General features: G+C 41.7%; 2 protein-coding genes across 2 annotated transcripts in view; both read right to left on the bottom strand.

Moving 5' to 3' along the window:
- Positions 1–424: 424 nt before the first annotated feature.
- HHIPL2 (HHIP like 2) lies at positions 425–14,711 on the bottom strand. Its single transcript, XM_027901483.1, is given in 8 exon segments — positions 425–721; positions 1,063–1,189; positions 2,637–2,968; positions 3,306–3,449; positions 6,172–6,824; positions 11,825–12,004; positions 12,007–12,044; positions 14,357–14,711. Coding segments are annotated over 8 exon segments (1,695 nt in total). The 5' UTR covers positions 14,361–14,711; the 3' UTR covers positions 425–504.
- A 457-nt stretch (positions 14,712–15,168) lies between these two features.
- The window catches only part of TAF1A (TATA-box binding protein associated factor, RNA polymerase I subunit A), a 13,240-nt gene continuing 1,803 nt past the window's right edge, over positions 15,169–26,605 (bottom strand). Inside the window, exons 2-10 of the mRNA XM_027901484.1 lie at positions 26,047–26,216; positions 24,696–24,809; positions 23,233–23,431; positions 22,459–22,589; positions 21,451–21,609; positions 20,279–20,345; positions 18,655–18,775; positions 16,727–16,887; positions 15,169–15,525 (exon numbers count right to left, since the gene is read on the bottom strand). Coding sequence (XP_027757285.1) covers positions 15,383–15,525; positions 16,727–16,887; positions 18,655–18,775; positions 20,279–20,345; positions 21,451–21,609; positions 22,459–22,589; positions 23,233–23,431; positions 24,696–24,809; positions 26,047–26,216 — 1,265 coding nt within the window. The 3' untranslated portion in view covers positions 15,169–15,382. The remainder of the gene's footprint in view (positions 15,526–16,726; positions 16,888–18,654; positions 18,776–20,278; positions 20,346–21,450; positions 21,610–22,458; positions 22,590–23,232; positions 23,432–24,695; positions 24,810–26,046; positions 26,217–26,605) is intronic.

Below are 26,605 nucleotides of genomic sequence, written 5' to 3'. Positions count from 1 at the left end.
GGGGGCCCAGGAGAGGAAAAGGGAGTGTAGGAGAGGGGGGTCCTGGGATGCCTGTCTTCTTATCACAGGACTGTGGCCTCTTTCCTGGTCCCGTCTGTCAGAGCTCTCAAAGATGGATGTCTTCCTGGGAGGCCCACTGAGGTTCTTCCAGCATCTCTCTGCATTCTTTGTAAGATCTCATCCGTTCACTCCCCACAACAAACCAACCAATTACAAGAAAGGGTTAACAGCCAATAGGTGAGTTTCCAGTTATCTCTTAGGCATTCCAAGGTACAGTGAGGGGTTTTGGGAACAAGAAGAGTTACACAAAGTCACAATCACCATCTTGGACACGTGGTCAATTTAACAATATTACAAACTCCTGCATTCTTTTATATGTAGCAGAGTTACCCAACAGCAGGAGATCCCTCAGAACCACAGACCAACCCTTCCTGCCGTGCTGAGACAGCCACAAACCTGTTTGCAATGCCTACTCTGGAGTAACATGTGAGGAGCCACATAATTTTACACCTTCTCTCTACAACAGAGAATGACAGTACAGTTTCCAGTGAAGGTATGGCCAACACGATACCCACCTGCTTCATCCTCAGCAAATGAGATGATGAACTTGCTATAAGACCTGATCGTTCCAGGGAAAGCACAAGCTGTTGTGCTGCCAATGCAGATATCCTGCTTCTTCCACTTATTTGTCTTCTCATCTTCCTGTAAAGCCATAAGTCGACTAGATGAAAAATAAAACCCTGTGTTTTATGTTTCCATTATCAAAATTAGTTCCTGTCAAAATCGTGCATTACTCAGTGAGGACCCTGACTGTTGGCTGATTTTTTGAAAAACAGACCTGAACAAAAGCAAACTTATTCTAAGGATTCTAAATTGGAGTAGGTTTAGATTCCAACAAAAAAAGCTGTTGTTATAGTCAAACAGAGCCCTTAATCTAATACATAGACATCCGACATTCTCATTACTCCAGCTCTCATTACTCCAGTTTTGGGATGCTCCGATATGCTTATTTGCCCAGATGAGGTACAGAATGGGAGATGCAGAAAAAACAATTAGTCTCACCCGTTCATGAAATCACCAAAAATGTAAAGGCCATTCAAGTTGGGCGATTCAGATCCTCTGTAGACATAACCTCCAGTGACTGACTTCCCCACACTGCGGCCATACGCAAATATTGGGAGAATGTCATCTGTTAAACTCAGAGAAATAAAAAGTCAGAAAATTTACTTCCAGAGAGCATCAAAAAGCAATTGCTCAATGACTCGGACAGGTACAATTGAAAGAAGGACCAATACAGTTCAAAAAAGCGCACAGTGAAATTTCAGTAGGAACTCAGTAATTTACTCTGGGACAGAACAGGCCCAGGGGCTTTAAGGAGCTCTTTGTGTACTTGCTTATCAAGTCTTAGTTGTGATGAGCTTCCATAACACATAGAACCAAGATTCTTTGCATCAAGCAAGCAATGCAGAAAGGTTATGCCTGCAGGAAGTGTTATCTTACAGGTTTGTGACTGCACCAATCAGTTCAGCAGGGATCATCTTTAGCAATGTTCGTATTTTTAGAGAAGGGAATAAGATCAAGCACTTGCAATTTAACATCTTCGTAGGTTCACTGACATTCTTAGCACAGAACATGAATAAGTGTGCTACCTCTGTTCTATGTCATGAGACTTTAATAAAATAAAGACACTGTCTCTGGCAATGCTGAAATTTAATTCAGCCGTTTCTCATGTTGAATTATCAGATCCCACAAAATTTTAGTCCTGTCCTCACTTTTTTCCCTGGGATCAAGTAGCTTGTCTTTAACAATGAGGATAAAGATCACAAATGCAATTCATTAAAAACCAGACATTAACCACCAAACTCCAATTCAGGTTTTTTTTTTTCAGTGGAGGATTGGGCCTTTTCAGAAAGCAACCAAACAAAAAACTTGAGAGCTATGTGAGTACTGGCACAGCAGAGGAGAAACGCACAATGCACTTGCACTGCACTTGTGAAGCAGTGCACACTCTGCTCATAAAAATGTTTCAGAAACACCTACATGAGCTTGAGACCAAGTGTCTTCAGATCTCAGCTTAAGGAACATTATAATAATATCCATTTCTTCTACCATACTTTGCAAAGACCTTTACAAAGACCACCAATTTCTACTCTTTTTTTAAGGCAGGAATTGAATTTGTCCATCACACCCACAGTTAGACCCAGAGAACAGCTTTTGGGCATTCTACTGCAGCACTCTGCTTACTAGGACACACTGCCTCTGCCACAGGAGTTGTTTTAGGGTCTCAGCCTCAGCCTGGTCCACTCTCCTTAGCCACAGTCGTGGCTCAGAGCCTCTGAAGAAAACCCTTTCCTGCTTAAACCAAATCCATTACTTTCCTGACTTGATTGGGAAAATGCAGTCTACAAAATGCACTTGTCAGGTGCACTGTGCGGCAGGGAATTCCTTGAATAAGCAGAGCATAATTTCATACCAACACTGCAGGGCTGGGGTGAAGGGATTTCTGCTCTTAGGTAAACAATCTCCATTTAACACACAACAGGGGATTACTCAGCTTCACTGGAAAAACAGTGCTAGAGCCCACTAAATATACACATATAATAAAGTAATCTCCTACAAGAAAAATTCTTCCTTACCCAAAGAGGAATTGTGGCAAAGCTTTGTGTCATAGCATTCAAATCCCTCCTTTGCTCTCCAGCTGTAGTTCCCTCCTTTAACAATGAGGTCGATTTCTTCAAACCAGTTCTGCCCGACATCCCCACAGAATATCCTCCCTCTTCCCTTTTTTGTGACAGGGTCTCCTCTGTCAACTGCTCAGCGCCACATGTTCCTGACTCCATAAGCATAAACCTCGGGGTGGGCCTTGGGATCAGACACAAACGGGTTATCAGGAGGGATGCGGTCAGGCTTTCCATCAGGACTTTTTCCATCCACATCAATCCTCAAAACTTTCCCCAACAAAGTACTCCTAAGGAGAACGACAGAAAAAGAAACCCCAGCATGAGAGCCAACACAAAAATTCTCTTCCTCTTCCTCCTTTACAAAGGAAAGTTATCTGTCCAAAATAAATTAGCCAATGTCTGGTATGTCTTGCAACCTTCTCAAATCAGAAGACTCACTCTTCTCTAAACAACTTGGCTTTCAAAATGCAAAATTTTTATTTTTTTAAATACTGCCTTGGACAGACTTGCAGGTGCACAAGCACTTTCAGGAAGCACTCTTACTTTATTCTTCCACACTGTCTCACTTCCAAACCTTGTATCTTAGTGAACAAGCTCAAAGCTTTCACCTCCCTTCCTACTTACTTGTTCTGGGCATTCCCAAATTTTCCAAAAGGGTCTCCAGCTTTCCCTCCATCCCCTGTGAATAGATACATATAGCCATCCACACCAAAGAGCAGCTGCCCGCTGTTATGATTTGCAGCTGGTTCCTCAAGCTCCAAAAGATTCCTTCAAAAAAAAAAAAATTAAAAAGAAAAGACAAGTAAGTCCAGATGCAGGTGCTGGGAAAGAACTGAACATTTGGGAGGCTGCAGAAATATTACATCACCACTCCTACAGAAGAAAGCAGGATGTCCCAGTTGTACAGATATGCCAGCTTTGTCAAACACATTGCTGGGTGGCATCTGATTTCCTGGGAGCCTGCAGCATCATATTCCTGCCATACAGCAGAGCTCCTTTCAGTGTGGCATCCCTCCTGCAAACACTTCTCCCATGAACCAAGCAGCACCCCTGCTTTGGCCTGCACTGTATCAGCACCTCCTGTGCTACAGAGCTCACCCACCACCACGGGCACAGCAGTACCACAGCTCTCCTGAAAACACAATGGCAAATGCAGAATGTGTTCCTCTGCAGGGAATACTTTGGTTGTGGCAGGTTCATCCTGCTTTCTCATATGAGAAGCAATTGGTGAATTTGAGGGCTTTAGAAGCATGATAAGGTGATTGTGAAATTCTAGAGAAAAGAAGACCACTGTTAACAAATTCTCCTCCATAACTGAGAATTAGCTCTTTTCTTAGCAGGGAACAGGGTAGGTGCACACACAGCAGATAAAAAGAGTGTATAGTACTGTAGCAAAGCATCCCTTTTCTCCTACAGTACAAAACACTTAGGGCAGTTATAAATTCCATAATAGGCTTAAGGCTGTTACTTCTCTTCAGAAGACAAGAGTACAAGATGGAGAGAGAAGATGATCTTGAAGTCTAGATCACGGGTCCTCTTTTCAGTTCAATTTTGGTTTGCTGTTTGACCTTGAGCCAACCTGTCTCTGCTAGTTTCATGGTAGGCCAGTCACACATCTGAACCAGGATGACTGGGAATTTGCAGATTCTGCAAGTGGAAAGAATCATTTTGGTTGGAATGGACCTTGAAAATCATCTAGTTCCAACCCCTTTGCTGTGGGCAGGGACACCTTCCACTAGACCAGGTTGCTCAGAGTTCCATCCGGTCTGGCCTTGAACACTTCTGGGCATGGGACATCCAGGACTCCTCTGGGCAACCTGTGCCAGTGCCTCACCACCCTCACAGTAAAGAATTTCTTCCTAATATCTAACCTAAACCTACTCTCAGTTTGAAGCCATTCCCCTTTGTCCTGTCACTACATGCTCTTGTGAATAGTCTCTCTCCAGCTTTCTTGTGGGCTCTGTCATAGTTCTGATTTCAGCAAGGAATTTTTCTTTCCCTTCACCTCTGCGTGTGTGCTCTGTGGATGGGCCATCAGGTGAAACAAAAGAATCGGCCGGGCTCAGTAATGGCCAAGAGATCAGTCTCCTTGACAACAAAGTGGGGGGGGGGGGGGGGGGGGGGGGGGGGGGGGGGGGGGGGGGGGGGGGGGGGGGGGGGGGGGGGGGGGGGGGGGGGCTGGTGTGTGGCTGGAAGGAGGTGGGGCGGGGTGTCAGCTCAGTCTCTTGGCCCGGAGGAGAGCGGCTGCGGGCTGCAGACACTGCTGGGGGTTTTCTTTGTCTTTTTTCCTGTCGGAGGGGAGTTTTTTGCTGCTGCTCTCGGCTCAGCTGTTGCTGGCTGCAGGCCCTGCTTACAACGCACCCTAATCAGCTGAAGTTTGTGAGTTTTCTTCCATTGGGAGAACTTTCTCTTTTATTGCTGTTGTTTTTTCCTTCCCCTTCTTCCCCGCCACCACCTGGCAGCAACCAAGGATCTCACAGCGCCGCCTGGTGACAGGTACTGGACATTACAAGGTATACTCCTCCAGTGATCCAACAGCGCCACCTGGTGACTACTATAAAACACTACAAGTTCTGCACCTTCGGTAACTCAACGGCGCCACCTGGTAAATGGTATAGGACATTACAAATTTTGCATCTCCAGTGACCCGACGGCGCCCCCTGCTGACTGTGGCTGGAACTGCACCAAAGGGTGCTAAAAATTGAACTATTTAAATTTTCCTTTTGCCGGTTTATCGGTTTTGTTCTTGTAGGGGATTATTGGTGAGTATTGCTTGGTTGTTTTACTTGGGTTTTTTTTTTTCATGTTCCTATTAATACACACATACCTTTTAATAAAGGGCTGTTATTTTTTTGTTTTCCCTTTTCCATAATTTGTTTTCCTTCAATCAGAGCCTCTTAATTTTGGATTTATAATTGCTTAGAAAAAGAAGTTTGGGTCTTTTCCTCCTAATCCATCTTCAGCAAAAGACCCTTGTCCCATTTAAACTGGGACAGCTCCCTTAGGTACTGGAAGGTAGCAATTAGGTTACCCAAGAGCCTTCTCTTCTCCAGTATCAACAATACCAATTCTCTCAGCCTTTCCTCACAGGAGAGGGGCTCTATCCCTCTAATCACCTTGGTAGCCCTCCTCTGGTCTCACTCCAGCAGGTCCATGTCCTTCCCATGCTGGGGAACCCTGAACTGGACACAGCACTCCAGGTGGGATCTCATAAGAGTGGAATAGAAGGGCAGAACCACCTCCCTCATACTGGCCACACTGCTCTGGATGCAGCCCAGGACACAGTTGGCTTTCTAGGCTGCAAGTGCACATTGCTGGGTCATGACCAGCCTCTCATCCACCAGCATCCCCAAGTCCTTCTTACCAGAGCTGTTCTCAATTCATTCATCCCTATTCCGTATCGACACCTGGGGCTATCTGTCTCTCTGACACAGACAGAGAAAAATGATTTCTCACTGTGGCCTACAGTAGCATTCAACTCGAACTTTACCTTTCAGAGAGTGGATCGGCTTTGTTGGCATCAGACGCCGAAACCTTCAATTCACTGATCCTGATCTTTTCCACTCAGTTCTTATCCATGCATGAGTAATAGATGTAAAACTTCCCATTGTACCTGTACCTGGGGTGGAAAGCCATCCCCAGAAAGCCCCTCTCATCCCCTAGCCACGGTGTGGCCAGGACTACACTTTTAATATCCAGAAAGGGTTCCTCCAGCTGGCTGCCATCAGGCAGGTAGACCCAGACAATGCCCACCTGCTCGGCCACGAACAGGCAGTGGGAGCGGTCGCTGGGATGCGCCATGAGCACTGGGTTCCGCAGGCTCTTGGCGACCTCGCTCAGGCAGAGTTGGATACAGCCACACTGGTCCTCCACCACGGAGCCCAGGTTGTGGCTGAGGGCCGTGTTTCTCAGCATGCTGGGGAAGCAGTAGTCCTCGTCCTGCAGGCGGAGGAGGTCGCAGAAGCGCGTTCTGTTTGTCTCGCAGTATTCCTGGACATGCTTGTCACGCGTCAGCAGGCGGATGGCAGAGCGGCAGTTGAAATGAAACTCAGAGCAATAGTCAAAGCAGAGCCCTGGGAGGCTTCTTAGAGGTGTCCGAGGGTTTTCTGCATCAAAGAGATGTGCAGCATATGGAGAACATTCCTAGAAAGCAAAAGAAACAAAGTACGTGACTGTGTACACACTTCTGGGAGTAGCCAAGATATCTTCATGAAAGCAAACTGGTTAATAAAATAAAAAATTAGTACTGCAGAGAACATAAAGAGTAGTAGAAAGTCACTCAGGATATGGTCAAAATGGATTCAGAGATCAGTGGTAGTATCCTTCATCAAAGCACAATCAGCTGCACCTAAATTCTTCCCAACAGAAGTACTACTGTGGAGGATGTGGATTCTCCACTCACTAAGATAGGACTGAACAGTCTTGCAGAGAGGTAATCAGAGGAGGGTAACAGCTTAACAGAGGTCTGGAAACATCACAAGTGACATGGATAAATCACTTGTGATATTTACACTTCCTCCCAGAAGAAAAATGAGGGAGCATCAACTAAAGGTAATAGGAGTCAGGTTAAAAAAAGAAGGGGAAACTCTGACAGATGTATGTCAACGTACGTCTGTTAAAGACATACATCAATTAAATATACAGGCTAAATTAATCTTTGGTCTGATGCTGTACAACTCCAGTCATGTTCCTGCATGCACAGTGTTACTGAAGCAGATGTAAGTGAGATTTAAAACTGAGTTAGGTACGTAAATATCATCTTATGAAATTCATGTAGATATCATTGACTCTGTATGTGATCATCAGGAAAAAAAAAGACTGCAAGCAACATTCTCAAGTCTTATGCATTTAAATTATGTTCCTTCAAAGATTATTAAGTTTTATCTGTGCAAAATATAGGTTAAATTCTGAAAATCAGGCATTGCGTTTGAATTTGTACCTAAATTTTAATCATCCTGTAGAAATTCCAGCCAGAACTTCCATAAAACATTTCTATTGAAATCCCACCTCTATTTTAATCAGCATAAAGTTGCAGCAGTTGAAACAGAAGAGACTAAACTCTGCAGAAATATTATTTTATTGGTTTCAATGCCAGTAGTTCAAAACAATCTATCCAGGTCTTTTATTGGGCACATACGTAGGAAGGTGAGTACATGGGAAGTCGACGAATGAAAAACTGCTACATTAGCAATTTTTCTGCCTCATTAAACAAGTTCACTTCATTAAACAAAATTCATTTAAAAAATCTGGGCAGCTATACAAGCACTGTTTTTTTGGCTTTTTTTTCCCTTTTTTTGTGCAAGAAGCAGCCTTTCCAGGGTATTTAATGTGAAGACTACAGTCCCTGATTCCAAACTTCACACAGCAAGCTGTTTCCTTTGCTCACAGATGTACCTGGGGGCTTTTGGCCATAATAAGAACAAATATGATTTGTAAGTAGCAGACTTCAGTTCTTGGATGGTATAGTAAGTTTCTCACTTTTCATTGCTGCCATTTGGCTACTAAGCTGCATAGAATGAGCTTGTTTCTGTTGCTCCTGCATCACATCTGTAAGTAACCTCTCCTTCTTCCCAAATCCTTGTCTTTCTGTTCTCACCTTCTTGAAGGAGAGCAGCTTTGGTGCAGGCATTTAACAACACCTGGCTGGCACGTTCCTGCCCTGATGCTTATGGACGCCATTAGCCATTGCTCACCCTCTCTGCTTTCACCACTACACACTTGTGTATGCACCCCCAAATAGGCTGAGGTTTTAGTTATGTCATATTTATATCAGCACCATATTTTCATAAAATTTTTTTTCATAAAATATGGTGCTGATTTCAAGGGACTAGGAGGCAAGGAGAGCCTGATGAGGTGTCCCCAAGGAAAGGTGTGGGAGAATAGACAGAGCCTAACCTGCATTTCTAGTCCTGTGAATCTCCCTCATTCCCAGTAGCATGTGGCTGCAGCTGGCTCACTGTTCCGTTGTGCAGAAATCATTGGAAAACTGAAGCTCCTCTCAGTTCTGTTCTGAAGTAATTACTTTGTTAACACCTTTGAAAACATTTTTAATTTCTCTCAAAGAAGTGGGAAGAGAGTCCAGCTCCCAGACCAGCAACCTGAGAACATTAGAAAAACAGGTGCCTCTGAAACAAGGCATATTCTTACCACCTCTGAGCTTCCTCAGCTCTCTTCTGCCAACAGGCTGCCAGCATAAAGGTCTCCTACAGTTCTTCCTCCCAAATAAGTGTAGCCCCTGAGCAGCTGCCATGCTTTCTCAGCCATTGGGCTTCCCCCACAGGGTTTGCCTGGCAAAACAATGTCTGCAGCACACAGACTCAGCAAGACACATGAGATGGGGGCTGTTCCTCAGGGTCTGTGTAAACTCCCAGGATCAGGTGGCCTTGCAGTCACTGTTGGTTGTCTGCTTTCATTTCACTCAAGCATGCAGGAAAGCTAATCTCACTACTTTATAAACAAAAAAACTTCTAAGATCACATTGATGCTTCTCTGCTGTTTTGTAATGGCTTCTCTGAAGAGTATGCATTCAGAAATCAAGTCTGGCCTCTGATTAAAACTGCTTTAGAAAGTATGTTGCTTTCCCTGCATCAGCTCCCATTACATGATAATATCACAGCTTTCAATCATCTTGAACAAGGCTTAATTGGCTTTTTTAGTTTTTTTAAGCCTCTCCTGTAGCAGTTTTCTGAACAGAGAAGCATCCCCCCCAGCCATCAGCCAAACAGCTGTTCTAGCACACATAGCAAGGTTTGCATCCAGGGAAATTTTCTAGTCATGCAACTTATACAGCACCTCCTTAAGAACATCACAGGCAGCTTTCAGAGTTTCATATTCAGTTTTTAAGCTAAATCCTAGAACACCTAAGCTAGTGGTCAGACTCAAAACCTCTAAGTTCTTAAAACAAGTGTAGCTAACTAAAATAGGCTCAGATCCTGCCAGACACAAACTGAAATAGCTCTAGCAGTAGAGCCAGATTGCTTTAGATGCCTCTCCTAGCCTGTTAGTTTTTAAGAGAAATTAATCTGGTTTAGAGTGACAGCAGGAAATCTATGATCCAGAACACATCCCTGTCTAATCATCTATCTGTTAAGAAACACACAGCCCCACAGCCAAGGTAAAGTGTGGTCCACGGCATCCTTCCTGGGCTCTGTGGGACCAACGGGACTGCTGCTGTTGCCAAAACCAGCTTCCTCTGTGCAATGCTCAGCACTCCCCTCACTGCCACACCAGGAAGGTTGTCTAGTTTTTACTGTCTGCTGGGTTTGGCACTGAAGGCACATCTAACTGAATGAGGTGCTTTGTTACAACACACAGCTACCGCTCTGATCTTCCCCAAAAATGTGACATAATGCTGCCTTTGCTTAATTAGAGCAACTATTATTCAGGTTTATCAGTAAACACCTACACCACTTTCCTGCAATGTTTTGTTCAAAAGGCAAAAGCTAACAATATTAGTTTGTCTACCACTGCTTCGGAGACTAATCTTTGTGTCCTAAGTTCCATATGGAAAATATCAATAAAAGTACTTCTTACCAACTGCAGCAGTTTATCTGAAGTCCTGCCATACACTGCAGAAATAAGCACTTGTCACAATGACATGCTGATCACATAAATGCATCTGTATTTTCATATTTAATGTGGCAGTAAGCACACCTGAACATTTCACAGGTAGCAATTACAAACGGTCACGATACTGCAGAGGTGGTAGAATGGAGATGTTATCATTTCACATCCCTCCCACATGAGATCAGCAACAATTTCCAGCAAAGTGACTTCCTAAAGCAAAACCATTTGGTAGATCTGTTTCACTAATTCAATAGCCAAATAATATTTGCTAGAGAACCCAACATCATTTCCATGGTTGTCACCAACTTGACCAGGAAGAGCAACACATAACACAATCTCAAGCTCCTCCTCGAAGATTTAACAGCAATCTTACTCTAAAAGATAAAAAAGAGAATAATAGCTTATAACTTTGAAAATCTTTAAGTAAATAAGGGTGTGGGGTTTGGGGTTTTTTTTTGGTTTTGTTTCTATTTGTTTGGTAAAAAAATACATTTAGAACAAAATTACGTTATGCCCTGCAGAATGAGCAATCAAAGCAGCAATAGTAAAATTTTATAGTGTTCTTTTTCTACCTGAAACATGTGAAAAAATCTTCGTAACATCAACACCGGTGGTTCTGCTGGGACCTGTAACACATCTTTTTCTGATTTATCAACTTTAAAATGACAAACTGATGCTACTTTTTTCAGCCCTGGTGCTGAAAGGGTGTGTCCCTTACCCCAAGGAGATGCCACAATCTTGCCAGCACCCAAAAAGGATGGAAATGTTTTGGTACTCAGATAATATTTTAGAGCTAAGGAAATGTTAGCTACAAGAGTTTTACACCCTCTTAGGAAGATTAGGTGTGTCTTTTGGCTGCATTGAATTTTGGCATGCAGCGAGTCCAGCTTTGTGTGACTACCAGTTGTTAAAAAGGCAGGTGGGTTCTGCCCTCTAATTACGGGGATGCAGAGTTGCTCAGCCAGAACAGTGCCTGTTTCCATGAGCCAGGTGGGCAGTATGGAGACAGCACTGATGAAAATGCTGTGACTGCAGCCTCAGGACCTCGCAGCAGCTGTTTGAAACCACTGCCTACTAAATTTTGTTCTACTTTAACAACCACGCCATTTGGAGCTTGCTCAGCAGGAACACAATCAAAACACATCCTTCGTGCAGTGCATAGATCCGAACACCTTGCCCACAATTCCCGTATCATTTCATTGTGTAGAATTTGTAATCCAGCACCTGGTAGCTGCAAGCAGAAGATAAATATTGATCTGTAATTCTCCCCTTCATTATGAAAAAAATCAACTGAGCAGCAGGATTCCCATCATCATCTGCACTGGGCAATGCTTTCATAAACTGTTATTGCTAGCAAATGTCACTATATATTGCCAGATTCCACAGTGATGCACCTTACACAAAGCACTTTGCAAAATGCACGCTGAGGATTAGGTGCCATTACCCTGTCAGCCCACCTTGTCCCTGCTCCCACACCTCCCTTCACAGCAACACGACCAGCCATTAAGGAGCTCTATCACAACTGACCCCCAAACCAGCCCAAAGCACAGAAAACACGTATTATTTTTCTGCCCTACCTGACACAGGATATCTTTGATATATGTTCCACACAGCTTATGCCCCCGGGGATCAGTGTTATCCATGATGTCCCAGTATTTCGCTGCAATGCTGTTGTCTCTCTCCTGGTCACAGCAGCCAAAATTTTCATAGGCAGAGCAGAACTCCAAGTGAAAAGGGGGCTGGAAAGGTGGAAAGGTGGCCCATAATCTGGACACTGAGGATGTCCCAGCACGCTGCCTATCAGGCACAACAAGAAGAGGCAAAGACAGACATCTGGGCAAGAAAAGGAAACTCCAGAGCTGCTGCTGCCCCTTCCAGCCTGTGGCCAAATACTCACTTCCTTCAGTGCAGGTGTCTTGAGGTCAGATGTATAGAAATCCTGGACTTCTTCACAGTATAGTTCATTCAAATTCTCCAGTTTATTAATTGCCAGCCACGGAGCAGGCACTGAAGTTTGCTTACATTCTCTCTCCCTTTTTCACTCTGAAGTTTACTACTTGGCAGGAGAGAAACCCTCAGGGCTGCCTCTTTGGTATTTCCCACTTCACATAACTGAACCCTCCCCTCTGGGCATTTCTGGGCACTCACAAATGTAATCCCTGCATTTTATTTTAAATTGGCTACGAAATCCTTCACCCAGAAATATGGATAATAAAAATACAAGATACAACTTGTATACACAGGACTTGATAATCTCTCCCCCTTTACAAGACACAAGTGAACAATTTTCAATTGCTAACTACTATTTTGTTCAGCTTTTAAAATGCACCAAACTTGGGTCTGGTTTCATAAAGACTGAACAGGGGTCATAAAATACAACCAAGTTAAGTCAGCAGCAGTTAACCATAGGAACAAGTAATTTCAGGACTGAAAGTTTTAAAGGAATATTGATGTTACCCACAAATCCAGGTATATATTCAGGGTTAAAATGAGAAGAAATTCAGAAACTGAAGGAGAAAAAAATTATTTAAAGTATCAGCACAACCTGAAGTCAGCTGTGATATTCTGTGGTAACGCTGTGCTTCAGCTACTGAATTTTTGAGGGTTTGATCATTCAAAACTTCCCTGTCTCCCCACACATCACCATTCATTAGCTCGAGAAGTCAATGCTCCCAGTCCAGGCTTCTCAATACAACCACCAGTGTAATGAGACACCTGAGAACACTCTGGACTATGGACCCACTCTGAGTCTTTACTGGGAAATGGTTATTTTAAATTTCTAGGGGTTTAACCTTCACCTATTCTGCTGTGGCACCTTGACTGTCCAGCAGCCTCACAATAATCCCGTCTCTGCTTAGACTTCAATGAACTGGAAATGCGCCAATCAGAAGATTTCAGCACTGTGAGAAGATAAAGCTTTTTTAATCCAACTATTTATATCTGCTGAAGTATCAGCTTATCTCAGTTATTGCTCTCAAACATTGCAGACAATCACTGAAATTAAGGCATTACTTTGGTGTCCAGAATGAGACAGCTGCTCAGAACACAGAGAACCTGCTTGGGAGAAGAAAGGCAGTCAGAAAATACACAAATCAACATGCTTTAAAAAGCAGCTGACATTTCATTACCTTGCTTGTCTTAAACTTTAGTGAAGACATTCTTAAAACAGGAAAATGCAAGCAGGAGCATCAAAACAATGGATGGAACAACAGGGAAGGCAGAAGAGGTAGAGCTGACGTATAATTTTGTGTTATCATTATGTTAGGTTTTAATATAAAAAATACCAGAGCAAGAGGTGGAATAACAGAGGGACAACAGACACTGGGTCTGTGCAGAAAATGTGGATTCCCTGAAGTTCCTTGACTCAGCACAAAGAAGAACAGCAAAGAAAAGATGGGATATTTCTTTCGTGGAAAGGAAAAAAAAATCCTCACAGAAACTTTGCACACTGGATGAGGAGGGCAATTGATAGGAAAATCAAACCTAGAGCACAGAATTCAGAGCCAAAGCAGATCATTCCAATTCCCTAGGATTCACCATCTCAGGACCATCACAGGAGAATCATCAGCCTATCAAAGGCCTGTCTTTCCAAGTCCAGGGGAGCAGAGGAGCACAGTGGTAGGCAGGAAGCCAAATTAAGGACTCCAGGGAAGGGACACTCTGCCCGGTTGCCTCCAGAGGCTCTCCCAGGACAGCCACGCTGCCCAGGCATGAAACCAATCAGGATGAGTCACTAGGAGCAACTGTCTGGACCGCCTCTCTCAGCAAAGGCGGGATTTGCTCCCAGGGGTGTGGGACACCTTATGAGATGTTGGGGAAGAACATTCTGAAACTTCACAATCTAAAATAGTCAAAACTCAGCTGAGGATCTCCAACAAAAACCCTGACTATTACAAAGCGAGGCAACAGCAGTGCTTGGGAGTCAGAACTAAATGAGCACACAGGTTGGGAATGATGAGTAATTGCCTTTTTTTAATAAAACATACAGTTACAGCAAGTAGCTCTCAACGCTAGACACATTGTCTTAAGGCACTTCTCACACAACCCATATTAATCCAGGCCAAAATTCCAGATAAACACTGAGTTTTTAAAAGCACAGATGTACTTACTCATAAACTATTCTGCTACTCAAGACATCTTTGTTTCATTCCCAGAGGTGGGTTCAAGGAGTTCTTCCTCCAGAATTCTACAGATCTCTCATTAAAACAGAAGTAGTACTTGGAAAGCATTTTGTTGATGTTTTCAAGCAAGCTGGAATGCTAGTTTGTGACAACACATTAAGGCGTGCTTTCCAAGTACAGCAACACTGCATATTTCTACTCATAGGCAAGACTGCAAAAAAAAATTCTAGAAGGTCTCTTCCACCAAGTAAAGTTTTCAGTATTTCTGCCTCTGCTCTTTCAAAGCAGTGTAACACTGTGGTCACGCAGCTACAGCAACCTTTCACTCCCTCCTACCAGCAACGTGAAAACAATCCCTGAGCTGGACACACAACCCCCAAATATGATATGTGGAAAAACTGCCTTTAGACATGCTGAACTGCCTCATCTGTTTGAACAAGCTGCAGTAGATCTTCACAATCAATAATTCTTCTCAATACACAATGCTATAAAAAGTGACTGATGCCTCTCCATTTTCCCTATTTCAGGAAATGATCAGTTATAAGCAGAAATGTTGTTACAGGTTGAAAACACATTTTGACAATGTGTCAAGTACTGTTCTTGGGTTAAGACATGTAACCTGTTATGTATGCCACTGCTAGTCCGGGATGGAGTTTGAACTACTTTCCAACATCTCTGCATCTAGACATGAGGAGGCTCAACCCTGCAGTACTAGTGAAATAGAGACTCCAAACCACAGTGACTAAGTAATTTTCAAGCTGTGTTTGAAATCAATGCTGTTTGCATTTCACACAGAAATATGGGACTAACATTAAACACATTCTTCAACCTCATCCCTTGATTTATATTCATTTTATTATAAAACAAATACAAACCGAATAGTTTTTACAGAAGTATGTAAAAAAGTCTAGTACTGAGTCGATAGGGTCTGCCCAGAAGTTTCACAGTAGCACCAACCCAGAAGTCAGTTTTACAGAGAGGAAAAAGTACAAGAACCTTAAGGATGCCTTCTAATCAAGGTTGTAGAGAGGAAACAGAACGACCAGATATTCTCAGGTAGACAGGATTGTGCCTGTTCATGAATTTCTTCAGCATCTGGAACCTTTTCACCTGAGCTTTGCAGCCTTGGTGTGATACATGTTTAAAGTACTTGCAATCTGAGGGAAAAAACAAACTGTAAGTTATACCATGATACAAGCAAATACAAAATGCTCTCATTATTTAAATAACATGCAAACATCTAAGAAACTTTTCATTACTTGAAGGTATTAAAATCCAAGACATACACATTAGAGACATAACTGTAGCAGTAAATAATCTATCCTCACTTAACCCAGAAAACATTACATGTATACAAATTATGCTGTCTTGCAAAACATTTTTTTCTCTCTTAAATTTTTGATCTGCAAATAGATCACAAAGCAAATTTTCAAGGGTGTAAAGCAGCACTGATATCACACATTTTATCAAGACACAATGCTATATATGTATATATATACTTATTACTTACTTTATATATATATGTATATATATATATACATCATATATTAGGCTCACACTGAAACCATTAAGCACTAAAACTTCATTCAACAAAATCAGAACTGCAACAACTTTTTTAGCCAGCTGGAAATAAAAGCTGCAAGACATTTGATAACATACTACTGAAAGCCAAAAAAAAAAAAACCAAAAAACAAAAAACCAAAAAACTCCAACTTTCAATCTGAGAAGTTGTTTTATTAAGTCCAGAGGATGAAGTTATAGAAAAGCTGACAACAAACAAGTTGACAATCAGAAGTCCAAACCAGTGTACGAGCAATGGTCTCCATGCCATATTCCCATTCTCAATTTAGCAACTGATTCTTGGCCTGATCCTCCACTCGGTTTTGGCAGCATTCCAAACAATGCTACTGAAGAGGTAAAGATCTTCCTCTTCTTACCAAACTGCTAATGGTTTTCACTCAAGACCCTCCATCCTCCTCTTTCCTGCACTACAACACCCCCATGGTCCTTGATGTCCTTTTAATGTCTCACAACATTCCCTCAGGAGTGTGTTGTGCATTTGTGAAATTGTGGTTTGAGGGTACAACAAGATAAACAGTATTGTGCCTGCTCAACGGGGCCAGATAAAACAGAATTCTAAACCAGGATAAGACAAGTTATGCAAAATATGCCTCATTGTTAAATAGCAAACCAATTTAAACATCTGTCATGTTTAGCCGCAAAGACAAGGATATTTCCTAGAAGGAAGAAATTGCATTTCTTTCAAGGAGCAGAACAGCTGCACCCCATCTTATTAGGGCTAGAACTAGACAGTATTTCTGTCCTGTGTAGTGAAAAGGAAAAAACACGTAGTATTACCCTTTCCCAGTAAAATTCCAGCCACCAGAGCTTTTTCATATGAAAGGCTTTTATTTTCCTGCCAGTTCCTTTTTGCCAAGTACCGGCTAAAATGGAAGGCTGGCCACCAGTCCTTCCTGGAGCTCCACTCTTGCTTGATCCAGTCAAGATGCTTCTCAGCGCTGCAAAAAGGTTAAACAAGTTACAGAAAAGCTTAAATTGTGATGAAAAGGTTATGAGGAGACAATGACACTTATAACCAGCTTGCTACAAGTCTCCTAAATTCCTAACACAGACACACCAACTTTATACTGAGACTGAAACACTAATCTAAACAGAAATAAGCTATTTTTTTTTAAATCCCTGGCAACCCTCCTGAGGCAGGAGGTGAACTTCAGCAGTCTTATTTAGATTTGGCAATAATACAAATTATGGTGTAAAATGAAGCAAGCCTTTGACTTCCATGCCAGTTTGTCAATAGTAGTTTGGAAATTTCTTCAAGTTTGTCAACAAATTAGTAGTATGAAGGGGTGGGTTTGTTTTTAGGGTAAGTTTGCATACTCAAAGTCTAACTTATCCCAAACAGTTATTACTGTTATGCAATAACACCCTTTAAAAAGAATCACAGAATATGCTGAGTTGGAAGGGACCCACGATGATCAGAGTCCAACTCTAAACTGAGCATTTCAGAAGCAAAAACTCCTTCCAGTCCATCAAGGGAGCCCACAAGGAAGCTGGAGAGGTTTTTGCAAGGGCGTGTAGTGACAGGACAAGGAGGAATAGCTTCAAACTGAGAGAGGACAGGTTTAGAACAGATATTAGGAGAAATTTTTCACTCTGAGGGTGGTGAGGCACTGGAACATGTTGCACAGAGTTGTGGATGCCTCATCCCTGGAAGTGTTCAAGGCCAGGTTGGATGGGGCTTGAGCAACCTGGTCTCCTGAAAGGTGTCCCTGCCCATGGCAGGGGAGTTGGAACTAGGCAGTCTTTATGGTCCCTTCCCAAACTATTCCAGGATTCTATAAAACTATCTGCAACAGGGAAGCAACATTCTCATAAAATGAGCAAGATGCCCACAATATTTCAAGATACTCTGAAGCTGTGTATGCAAAAAACCAAAAATGAAGGCAAAGTTAGAGTATCATATTACTTTATTAATTCTGTACAACAACACTCCTAGCTCTAATCCACTAGCTTCTGATCTTGACAGCAGACGCTGTGTAGGTAGAGGTGGCAACAAAACAGTAGAATGGGTCAAATTCAGTGCCAAATTAATTTAATGTACATATATAGGGCTTGAAACACACAACAACCTGTTTGTTGGGTAAAATAAAGTCTAGACCTTGGAGGCCTTCTGGGTGCAGATTGTCAGAGATGGTTTCTTCTGAAATCGGAGGCCATGTCTGTCAGAGTTGTCAAAGACATCAATCCCCAGGCATGTTGGCTCAGATTTTAACAATACACCCACCAGCTGCACCCTGTAAATTACCACCATCACACAACCCACCAATCCGCAGTTACCAGCCATGCCCCTGGTACAGCCCAGCAGTTCTCAAACCAGCTTCAAACAATGCACATGTAAGAACAGAACAGAACAAACAACAATTTTCCTGCCCCGAAAGAGGGAGATTAGTGATGGGCAGCAAACGCTACCCCAACCTCTGAATAATCCTTCCTGCATTAAGATGTAACCTAGTAAAACAAAACAAACCAAAACACCACAGCTTTTCTCAGGGAATGCAGTGCTGGAAATTTCGAATTCTCCTCAATACTTTCTTCTTCCCTCCCAACAAAAGCACACTGAAGTCAAGCTGTGCCACAGAACTCAGGCCAGGCAACTCTCCCCTTCACCAGCAGGAAGAGAAAGGCTACAGAGGGACACTGTGTCAACTGCCAAAGGCAGAGACTTGATACATTTGTTTTTAGCACATTGCATCAGAGATACTTACATTACAATTTGTTTCACCTGTCTTGCCAAGCAGCTCCATGCTTTTACATTTTCTTTCCAGCCAGCATAATCCAAGGCCGCAAAAATAACTTCTAGCCCCAGTCGACGTTTTTTTCTTTTCTCTGAAAAAAGGTGAGGCTGATTAATGAATTACTTAGATCAAGATGAACTCATTAGTAAGCAACAAGTGAAATACAGTTCTCCATCCTGTCTCCCCAAATGCTGCTACTGTTCCCATTACTGAGGGTGCCCCCCCATTGCTTTCTGCTGCTTCCAAGAGATGAAGTTAAGGAATACTTCCTGTCTCTAGAAAACAACTCACACCAGAGACACTCTGTCCCATCCTGCTCAAACACTGCTGACTCTAGAGAAACACGCACAACACTCATCACACACTGCCTGGCTTTTTCCAAAGCAAGTTGCTGTTTCCAAAGCTCACTAATCAGAGCCTCCAACTGGCACCTCTGTTCAATACCTTCTTCCCATAGGAAGGGCATACGGTGCCTCCGGAATACTTCAAATCCCAAGATGCCACCAAAAAAGTCAAACCTGGGACCAAAATGACTCAAGTGGACATTTCACATAATTTGTTATGTGTCACCAGAGTTATTAAAACAATATTTGACCTATGACAGCAGGTATATAAGGAAAAAGTTATGTTTGTCTGCATAAATGTTTTCAAAAGATCAGGTTGTATTCATTAGCTATGAAAAGTTGGCAAATGTGTCACAAATGAACAGGAAAAGGGAGGTTCCAGCCAAATGGTCTTTTTTACCCCCTTCCAATGAAGAATCACAGAATGGCTGGGGTTGGAAGAGACCTTAAAGATCACCTAGTTCCAAACCCCCTGCCAGGACACCTTCCACTAGATCAGGTTGCTCAAAGCCCCATCCAACCCGGCCTCGAACACTTCCAGGGATTTGGCATCCACAGCTGCTCTGGGTAGCCTGATCCAGTGCCTCACCACCCTCACAGTCAAGAATTTCTTCTTTAAAACTTTTCAAAACATATCGTCTCTCAGTTTAAAGCCATTAACCCTTCTCATATTAGAAGGGAGAACAATCTTCATTCAGGGTCATTTCACAAATCTGTTGACCTGCTGGGACATATCAGGTCACAATAAGACAGCTTGGAATACAATTGATCAGCATGGAAAAAAGTCTCCATATTGGAAGACTTTTCTACCAGCTCTAAGATAAAGTTCTCTTGATTAATCCATATCAATGAACTAAATAACAGATCTATCTCAATTCCTCTAGAAGAAAAAGAATAAATAAATAAATAAATCAGAGACCCCCAAAAGTGAACGGAGACTCTGGAATTCAGAGCAGAGAGAGTACCTAAAAAAAAATAAAATTATTTTTGAGATCCTGGCTGTGCCTTACAACAGTTTGCCTTGATCAGCCTTTAAAATGAGAAAGGCATTTGTTTACACAAGTTTGTAAATACCTGCTCACACATTTAGCTTAAAGGTTTCTGTGATTGGAAAGATGGGATTTGGGTTGTTTTTTTGGTATTTTTTTCTTAACAAACAAAACTACTTTAAAAAGCTGAAAGAGGGTGCAAGATAATCTAGAATAATATTCTGAAATTAACATAGATGAAAAGAGAAAAGGTAGACTTACTTGATTTTTGAAGCATGGTATTAAAGTCTATCATAAGTTCATGAGACGGAACAATATCATGCAAGATCTGAAAAATAAAAGGCAAAACCCAGACACATTGTTTTAATGTGAAAACTTTTGAACACTTCTACCTGAACAAGAGAAGCACAAGCTTGAGAATTCTGGGTGACTAATTCAGAAAATTAAGCAATTTAGTACCTTTACTGCCTTGGTGTAAAGAACGAGTGTCTAGGTCCATTCTGCACATCTGTGACACTACTCTGAGACACAATCAATGAAATACCTTGAGAGCTGCTAAAAAAAACACTGCATGTGGCAAATACAACATGGATTGAAGCCCAAATCCAGAAGGCAATGTCATTTTCTTCCCAGGCCAGTCCCAGCTGCCCTGTCCACTGCTCTGTACATTGGATCAGTGTCTGGACGTATTAAACCGGTTCTTTGATTCATCACTATTTTGTAAGAGATTGGTGTCTAAAGCCACTGCTAAAAAAAGCCCTGAGAAGACGGAATTGTATACATATACCCTAAAGTTTAAAAGCCTAAACTTTATAAAGCTGTTTTTAAACACCACCTGCACTAACGAAAGCGCATTAGTGCCATCAAGAGGCAACACAAACTGCAAAACGTTTGCAAGCAGCACGAAGATCAAGGAGTGTGGGCAAGGAAAGTACAAATTTAGGAGCAACTGTACAAAAGCTTAGTCAAGCAAGGCCTTGCCTGCCAACAACCAGCAGATATTGACTTTTATTTTAGCCTTAATGCACAGCTCATCAAAAACAAGCAGAGAAACTAATTGCTAGACAGGATCAATATGTGAAAGAGCAAGCATTTAATAATTTCTACAATATTGTGAAGGTCAAACTTTAACAGAAATCAATGCTTGTTATGTACAAGACTGCTGATACAGACTTGTAGGCCCAAGCCAATATTTTCTCTGAGCTTGCTCATTGACTTCAAGAAGTGATATGATGTATCAGTTAAAGGCAAAGCAAGAACTGGAATTCCAAGGCAGTAAAGGATACTGCTCCTTCCTCGAACTTCCCTCTAACCCTCTGCTTCCCAAAAAGGATACAACAGGGTAAATAATGTTTCAGAGTTCAAGGGAACCAAAGCGTCAGAGCACCACCCAACACGAATGACACAGACTGTATCTCCCATGGAACACGCACCTTCAGTGCAGAGATGAGCGACTTCTTTGACTCGCCCTGTCTCTTCAGGAACTGGTAGAGGTAAACATGAGCATTGGGATTGGCAGGAAACTTTGAGTTGTAGGCATATTCATTCAGTACTTGGCAGGCTTCATTATGGTCTCCATAGAATTCCAACATCTAGGAAAAGTTAAGCCTGTCATTAATTTGCCAGATATATGCAATCAAACTCCTGCAACTAATTTTGGACTGCCACAGAACTATCCAACAGCAAAATTTGTATCTAAGAGTGCAGTATATTAGGTAAGATTAAGAACAGTGTATTTTCATTTTACTGACTGCTCTCATGACAGAGACACAGAAGTTCATACACAGAAGCTACTACATAAGAAAATTCCTTAACACTTCATTGTGAAGGAATTACTAGCACTTGCTCTCTGGAAAGAGAGCCTGCCATGTCTTTAAAAGAGAGAACTTGGCGGATGACAGCACCAAGGAAAATTCCCTAAGATGTGCTTAGAGAAGTCAGAGCTTATCAGCATTGACAAAGAGTAAATAATTCCAAAGAGATTTTAAGGTTAACTTCATTTCTTAGTTACAAATTCTAAGCAGATTTTTAAAAAACCCAAAACAAAACATAGAGGGGCTGCATGTTTGGCGCCTCTAACATTTAATGCATCCAGAAAAAAAACACTGCCCTGCCAAAAAACAGAGACCTTGTTTTCAAGAATTCAAACAAAAGCAGCTATGCTCTAATTTCTGTAGCACCATAAAATAAAATATGCAAGCTGTTTGTCTATTTCTTTCTCTTGACAATGCACAGATAAAGTCATTTTGTACTCTGTGCAGGCTCTGCAGTTCTACCAGGAGTAAACTGTGTTCTATATCAAAGCCAGTGACACATACATACAAATGTGGTCCTTTTATTTAAAATACTTTGTTTTCACCCCCACACACATAAAAAAGCTGCAGACAGGCATCTTAATGAAAGTTAGGCAAAAGAAATACACGTGTGAAACACGCCCTTACGTCCACATAGCATTTCACAAAGAGATCCCAGACTCCGGGTATTTTAATAATCTCCTTTAAGTTCACTGCTGCCTTCCGAAAGCAACTGTGCATTTCCTGTTCAACAGACAAGTCTGCAAATCCATCCACACCTACCAAAACACCAAAGAATGCCACAAAGTTAGTTAAACAGGGACTCCAGTCAGAGAGCTTCTAAGATGCCTCAGAAATTTTCACTGCTCTTCAATCAAATTTATTACCCTGCAATTTCGACTTATGGAGCACAATGAGCAGCACTCCAAGACTCAAAGATGCTGTCAGCACAAAGTCCATTAACCGAATCCAACACTTAGTTTTCACAGAATCAAGTAGAGATCCAATCTAACTGATAATACATAGGTATACACAGAATTAGATGTGACACACTTGTAGCAACTTAAGTATCTTTAAATAAATGGGAGTTCAAACACAAGTTTTGAGGGCTTTGCTATCACTCAAAATTTGAGCAGCAATCAAGCAGTTGCACACCCATTAACACACTGCTTTAAGTTTTATTTCATGCTGTCTGGATATAAGAGATGTGATTCAGGGGGAGACAAAAGTTTTGGAACAGCCTTCGAGGGCACTTCAGAAAGATGTGGGTCAGTGTGCCATTCTGGCACCACCATCACTGCAGATACAGAATTACATACCAGCCACACCATCAAATGTTGAAGGAAAAGGTGTCATTGCAAACCCTGGCGTCTGCACAAGCCAGCAAGCTGAAGTCTACATCTCAATCCAAAAAACACTTACCATGCTCTAAAAGGATGTTCTTCTGCTTAGACCAGTTATAGTAGTCCAGCAGTCCCCTGTAAGCCTGAATCAGTTTCATTTCTTTATCCTGAATGGCTGTTTGTTCTCCAAACCTCCAGCTTTCTGCCAGGGACAGGTTTTGGTAAGCTTCATCTATTTGCCCATTACAAAGGAGATGAAAGACATGCTCCAAGCAGACCTGCAATTCAAACAGTCCAAACCACAGCATTTCACACCTCCAACTGAGAGATTTTCGGCAATACAGGTGTAGCAAAAGAGACTTCCTGACATGCACAAAAAAAATATTGCCAACACAGTTAATAAAGTATTTTAATCAGAAATTAAAGTATTATTTTATCCAAAAAGTATCTTTACAAAGAATTTTGGAGAAAAAAGAAAGAATGGGAGATTACAAGTGTCACTGTGGGGAGGGAGATAAGCCAAGAACCTATGTATTTTTTTCTGTCTAAAGATGCTGGAGAAACATTAATAATTAAAAGCATATCTGATATGCAAAGATACTTTCTGCCCCACGGGTTTCAAAAGCTTCAGTCTTTTCCCTTCCCAGGGATACCTTTTCAGGAAAAGGGCTGAAGCACTGGAAATCTGTGGGGCAAAAAGCCACCCATCAGGTGGAAGACACTCAGTGGCAGCAGAAAGCAGCTGTCTCACAAACCTGCTTGTTTTTAACAGGTGCTGTACCTTGTCTCAGATCTAATAATGATGTGAGGAAATCCAGTTGGATTGCATCTGATAATTTTTCATTTGTCTACCCAACTGCACAGTACCTGAAAGAGGGATGTCCTACCACCCTATCGTGTTGATTAGGCACTGGATCAAAGACTAAAGCTCCACTTAACTCTAGCAAACTCTTGTACAGAACTTCCCTTGAAGACCTTTAACAACACAATGAAAGACAGAAGCACCACCCCAAGTAAGAAACAGCCCAAGGAAACCAAGACAGTATAGGTTTGAATGAACCACCCCAGGAAAAAACCCTACAGCTGAGTGACACAGATGTGCACAGTGTGCTGTTGTACAGTCAGATCAGCTACTCAAGAAGTGAGATGGTAACGATGGCAACATTTAAGTACAGGTGTTTAGCCAGGAGCACAGTGGTCAAATTTAGGATGGAAACAAAACTTGGCAGGTGTTAACCTGTAATTAGAATGTCAGTGGGGCATGCATGAAAACTAATTCAAATTGGAAGCCTAATTAAAGGGTCTAGGCACTTCTAAGAACTGACAATATGCATCTGTGATCAAATATAGAGACCAAAGGAGATAAGGTGAGGTATAAAATAATATTAAACTATCATGCAATTGGTAACTCAAATTTATTATCTTTTTCTTCTTTTGGACTAATGTTGGTAATATATTTCAAAAGAGAGGCTCAGAAACTAATATTCAATAAGTGTTTGGGTAAATGTGGAAAATCATCAAGACTGCTTTAAGTACACTCACCTTCAAATACCTTTTTACTCCTAAAGTTTTCATCTGTTCCATGAAACAGTTGAACTCTTTCATGTTGCTATTGGAATGATGGTACAAAATTTCAGTTCCTATTCTCCAAATCATCTACGGATGGGGAGCAAGAGATTCAAAAACAACCTTAGCACAAAAATGGCAACAGTCACCTTATACACTGTCTTATCAAACCTAGTTACTGTAGCACATAAAAAAAGGTACAGTTGAATTGTGAATTAAAAAATAATACTAAGTATTATCTACTGCTACAGTAACTTATATATTCATCTCGTAAGACTTTTACAATCATTCAGTGGGTGCTTCATAATTGCTCATTATAAATGCAGCACTCCAGCAAAGCTCATGAAAACTGCATTGTCAGAAGGTTCCTCTCTCCTGTCACTGAAAAATTATGTTCTCCTTTGACATGACCCCACTGAGACACAAGATATAGACAGCTCTTTGAACTTAGTAATAAAAATGATTTCCTATTAGATGTAGCTTCCCATCTACATGCACTTGTTTTCAAGGTCTGCAAGTTAGCAATATTCAAGTACTCCATTTCTTTAAAAGCTCTGATCCCTTTCCTTCCACTTGCTTCCAACTCAGTACCTGCAAGGAGTTTTGCAAGTACTGGAAGGGTCAGTAACAACCTAAATAAGCCACTAACATTCAAACAGATTCTGACTGATGCCAGTGCTCGAGGCAAACCTGCTTTTCCAATTTAGAAGACTACTTTAAGCTGACTTTTCATAGATACACTCCTGATGGAATTAATTTGTAGCAAGCTAAGTTTTCATCTCTTGTGCTGAGAACCTGTCTTTAAAAAAAAAACAACATCACCAAAACAAACAAGAAATCCCCACACTAAACCCAACACAACCCCATAAAACCAGCCTGCAAGCCCAAAGAACTTTTCAGGACTGCTGAGTGCCCTGTCAGGAAAAACACTGCAGATTCTCAGCACCCCTGAAAGCGAGATCTCAGCAGAATCAAGCTCTGGTAAGATGGGTTAAACCCTCAGCAGAAGCATGTCTGTGCAGGGGCAGGCTTTTGGTGAGTAATTGGCCAGCATTTGCCTTGAGCACTTACAGTGAGGAGGTCGGGTGTACTTCCCGCAGCCTGTCTGCCACTCAACGTCTTTATTTCCTGGTCTAGTTTATGAAAGTTGCATAATTTTTCAGGTCTTACCTGCAATTCTTTTTTTTTTCTTTTTTTTTTTTAATTAAAAAAAAATCAAACCTGTGATTAGCTAGTGAAGACAAATGTTGGTCCTAAAGTGTTAGAGATTCTGCTTGCAAGCATTTTTTCAACAGCAAAAGAACCCAGATGAGGGACATGGACTTACCTCTGATGGACCGACTGGTTCTCTGGAATAGTCCTTCTCTAGTGACTCAACATAGAAGGTCAGAAACTCTGCAGCCCTTTTCCACTGCTTTTGTAGCATGGCATCCTGAATGTAACTTAGACATGCTTCCTTGCTTTTCTTGAAGTTCAGTTTGTGTTCATGGGAAGATGCTAAATAAACAAACAAACAAACAACAAAAAGATCAACTGAGCCCACAACTGTCACTTACTGAGATGACAATGTGCCCTCCATTTCAGTGTCTTTCTTATATGATCTTTCTTGGACACTATAGGAAGTGATCTTAAGCTCTGTGGTTTTGAAGATAAACACACGTACAAGTCCACAGTAAAGCAAAACTATGTGAAAAGCTGAAAATGTAAATTGTTATAAGTTAGTTTAAGAATTTAGACAACTCAGTTCCAATTAAAAGTTGATAAATTTATTAAGCAAGCGATAATAAAGCAAACAGCGCTGGGTGGTCTGGGGGGCCAGCGCCCCGCCAGAGACACACCAAACTTGTTTGAAAACTGGGCTTTTGTACTCTTTCAATATCAGTTGT

This window comes from Empidonax traillii, unplaced genomic scaffold (assembly GCF_003031625.1).
Source record: "Empidonax traillii isolate 1590-97213 ecotype Southwest subspecies unplaced genomic scaffold, ASM303162v1 scaffold787:size292032, whole genome shotgun sequence".
In the NCBI taxonomy this organism is placed as follows: domain Eukaryota; kingdom Metazoa; phylum Chordata; class Aves; order Passeriformes; family Tyrannidae; genus Empidonax; species Empidonax traillii.
The sequence above is the reverse complement of the archived record's forward strand: the minus strand, read 5'-3'. Positions and strand labels throughout refer to the sequence as shown.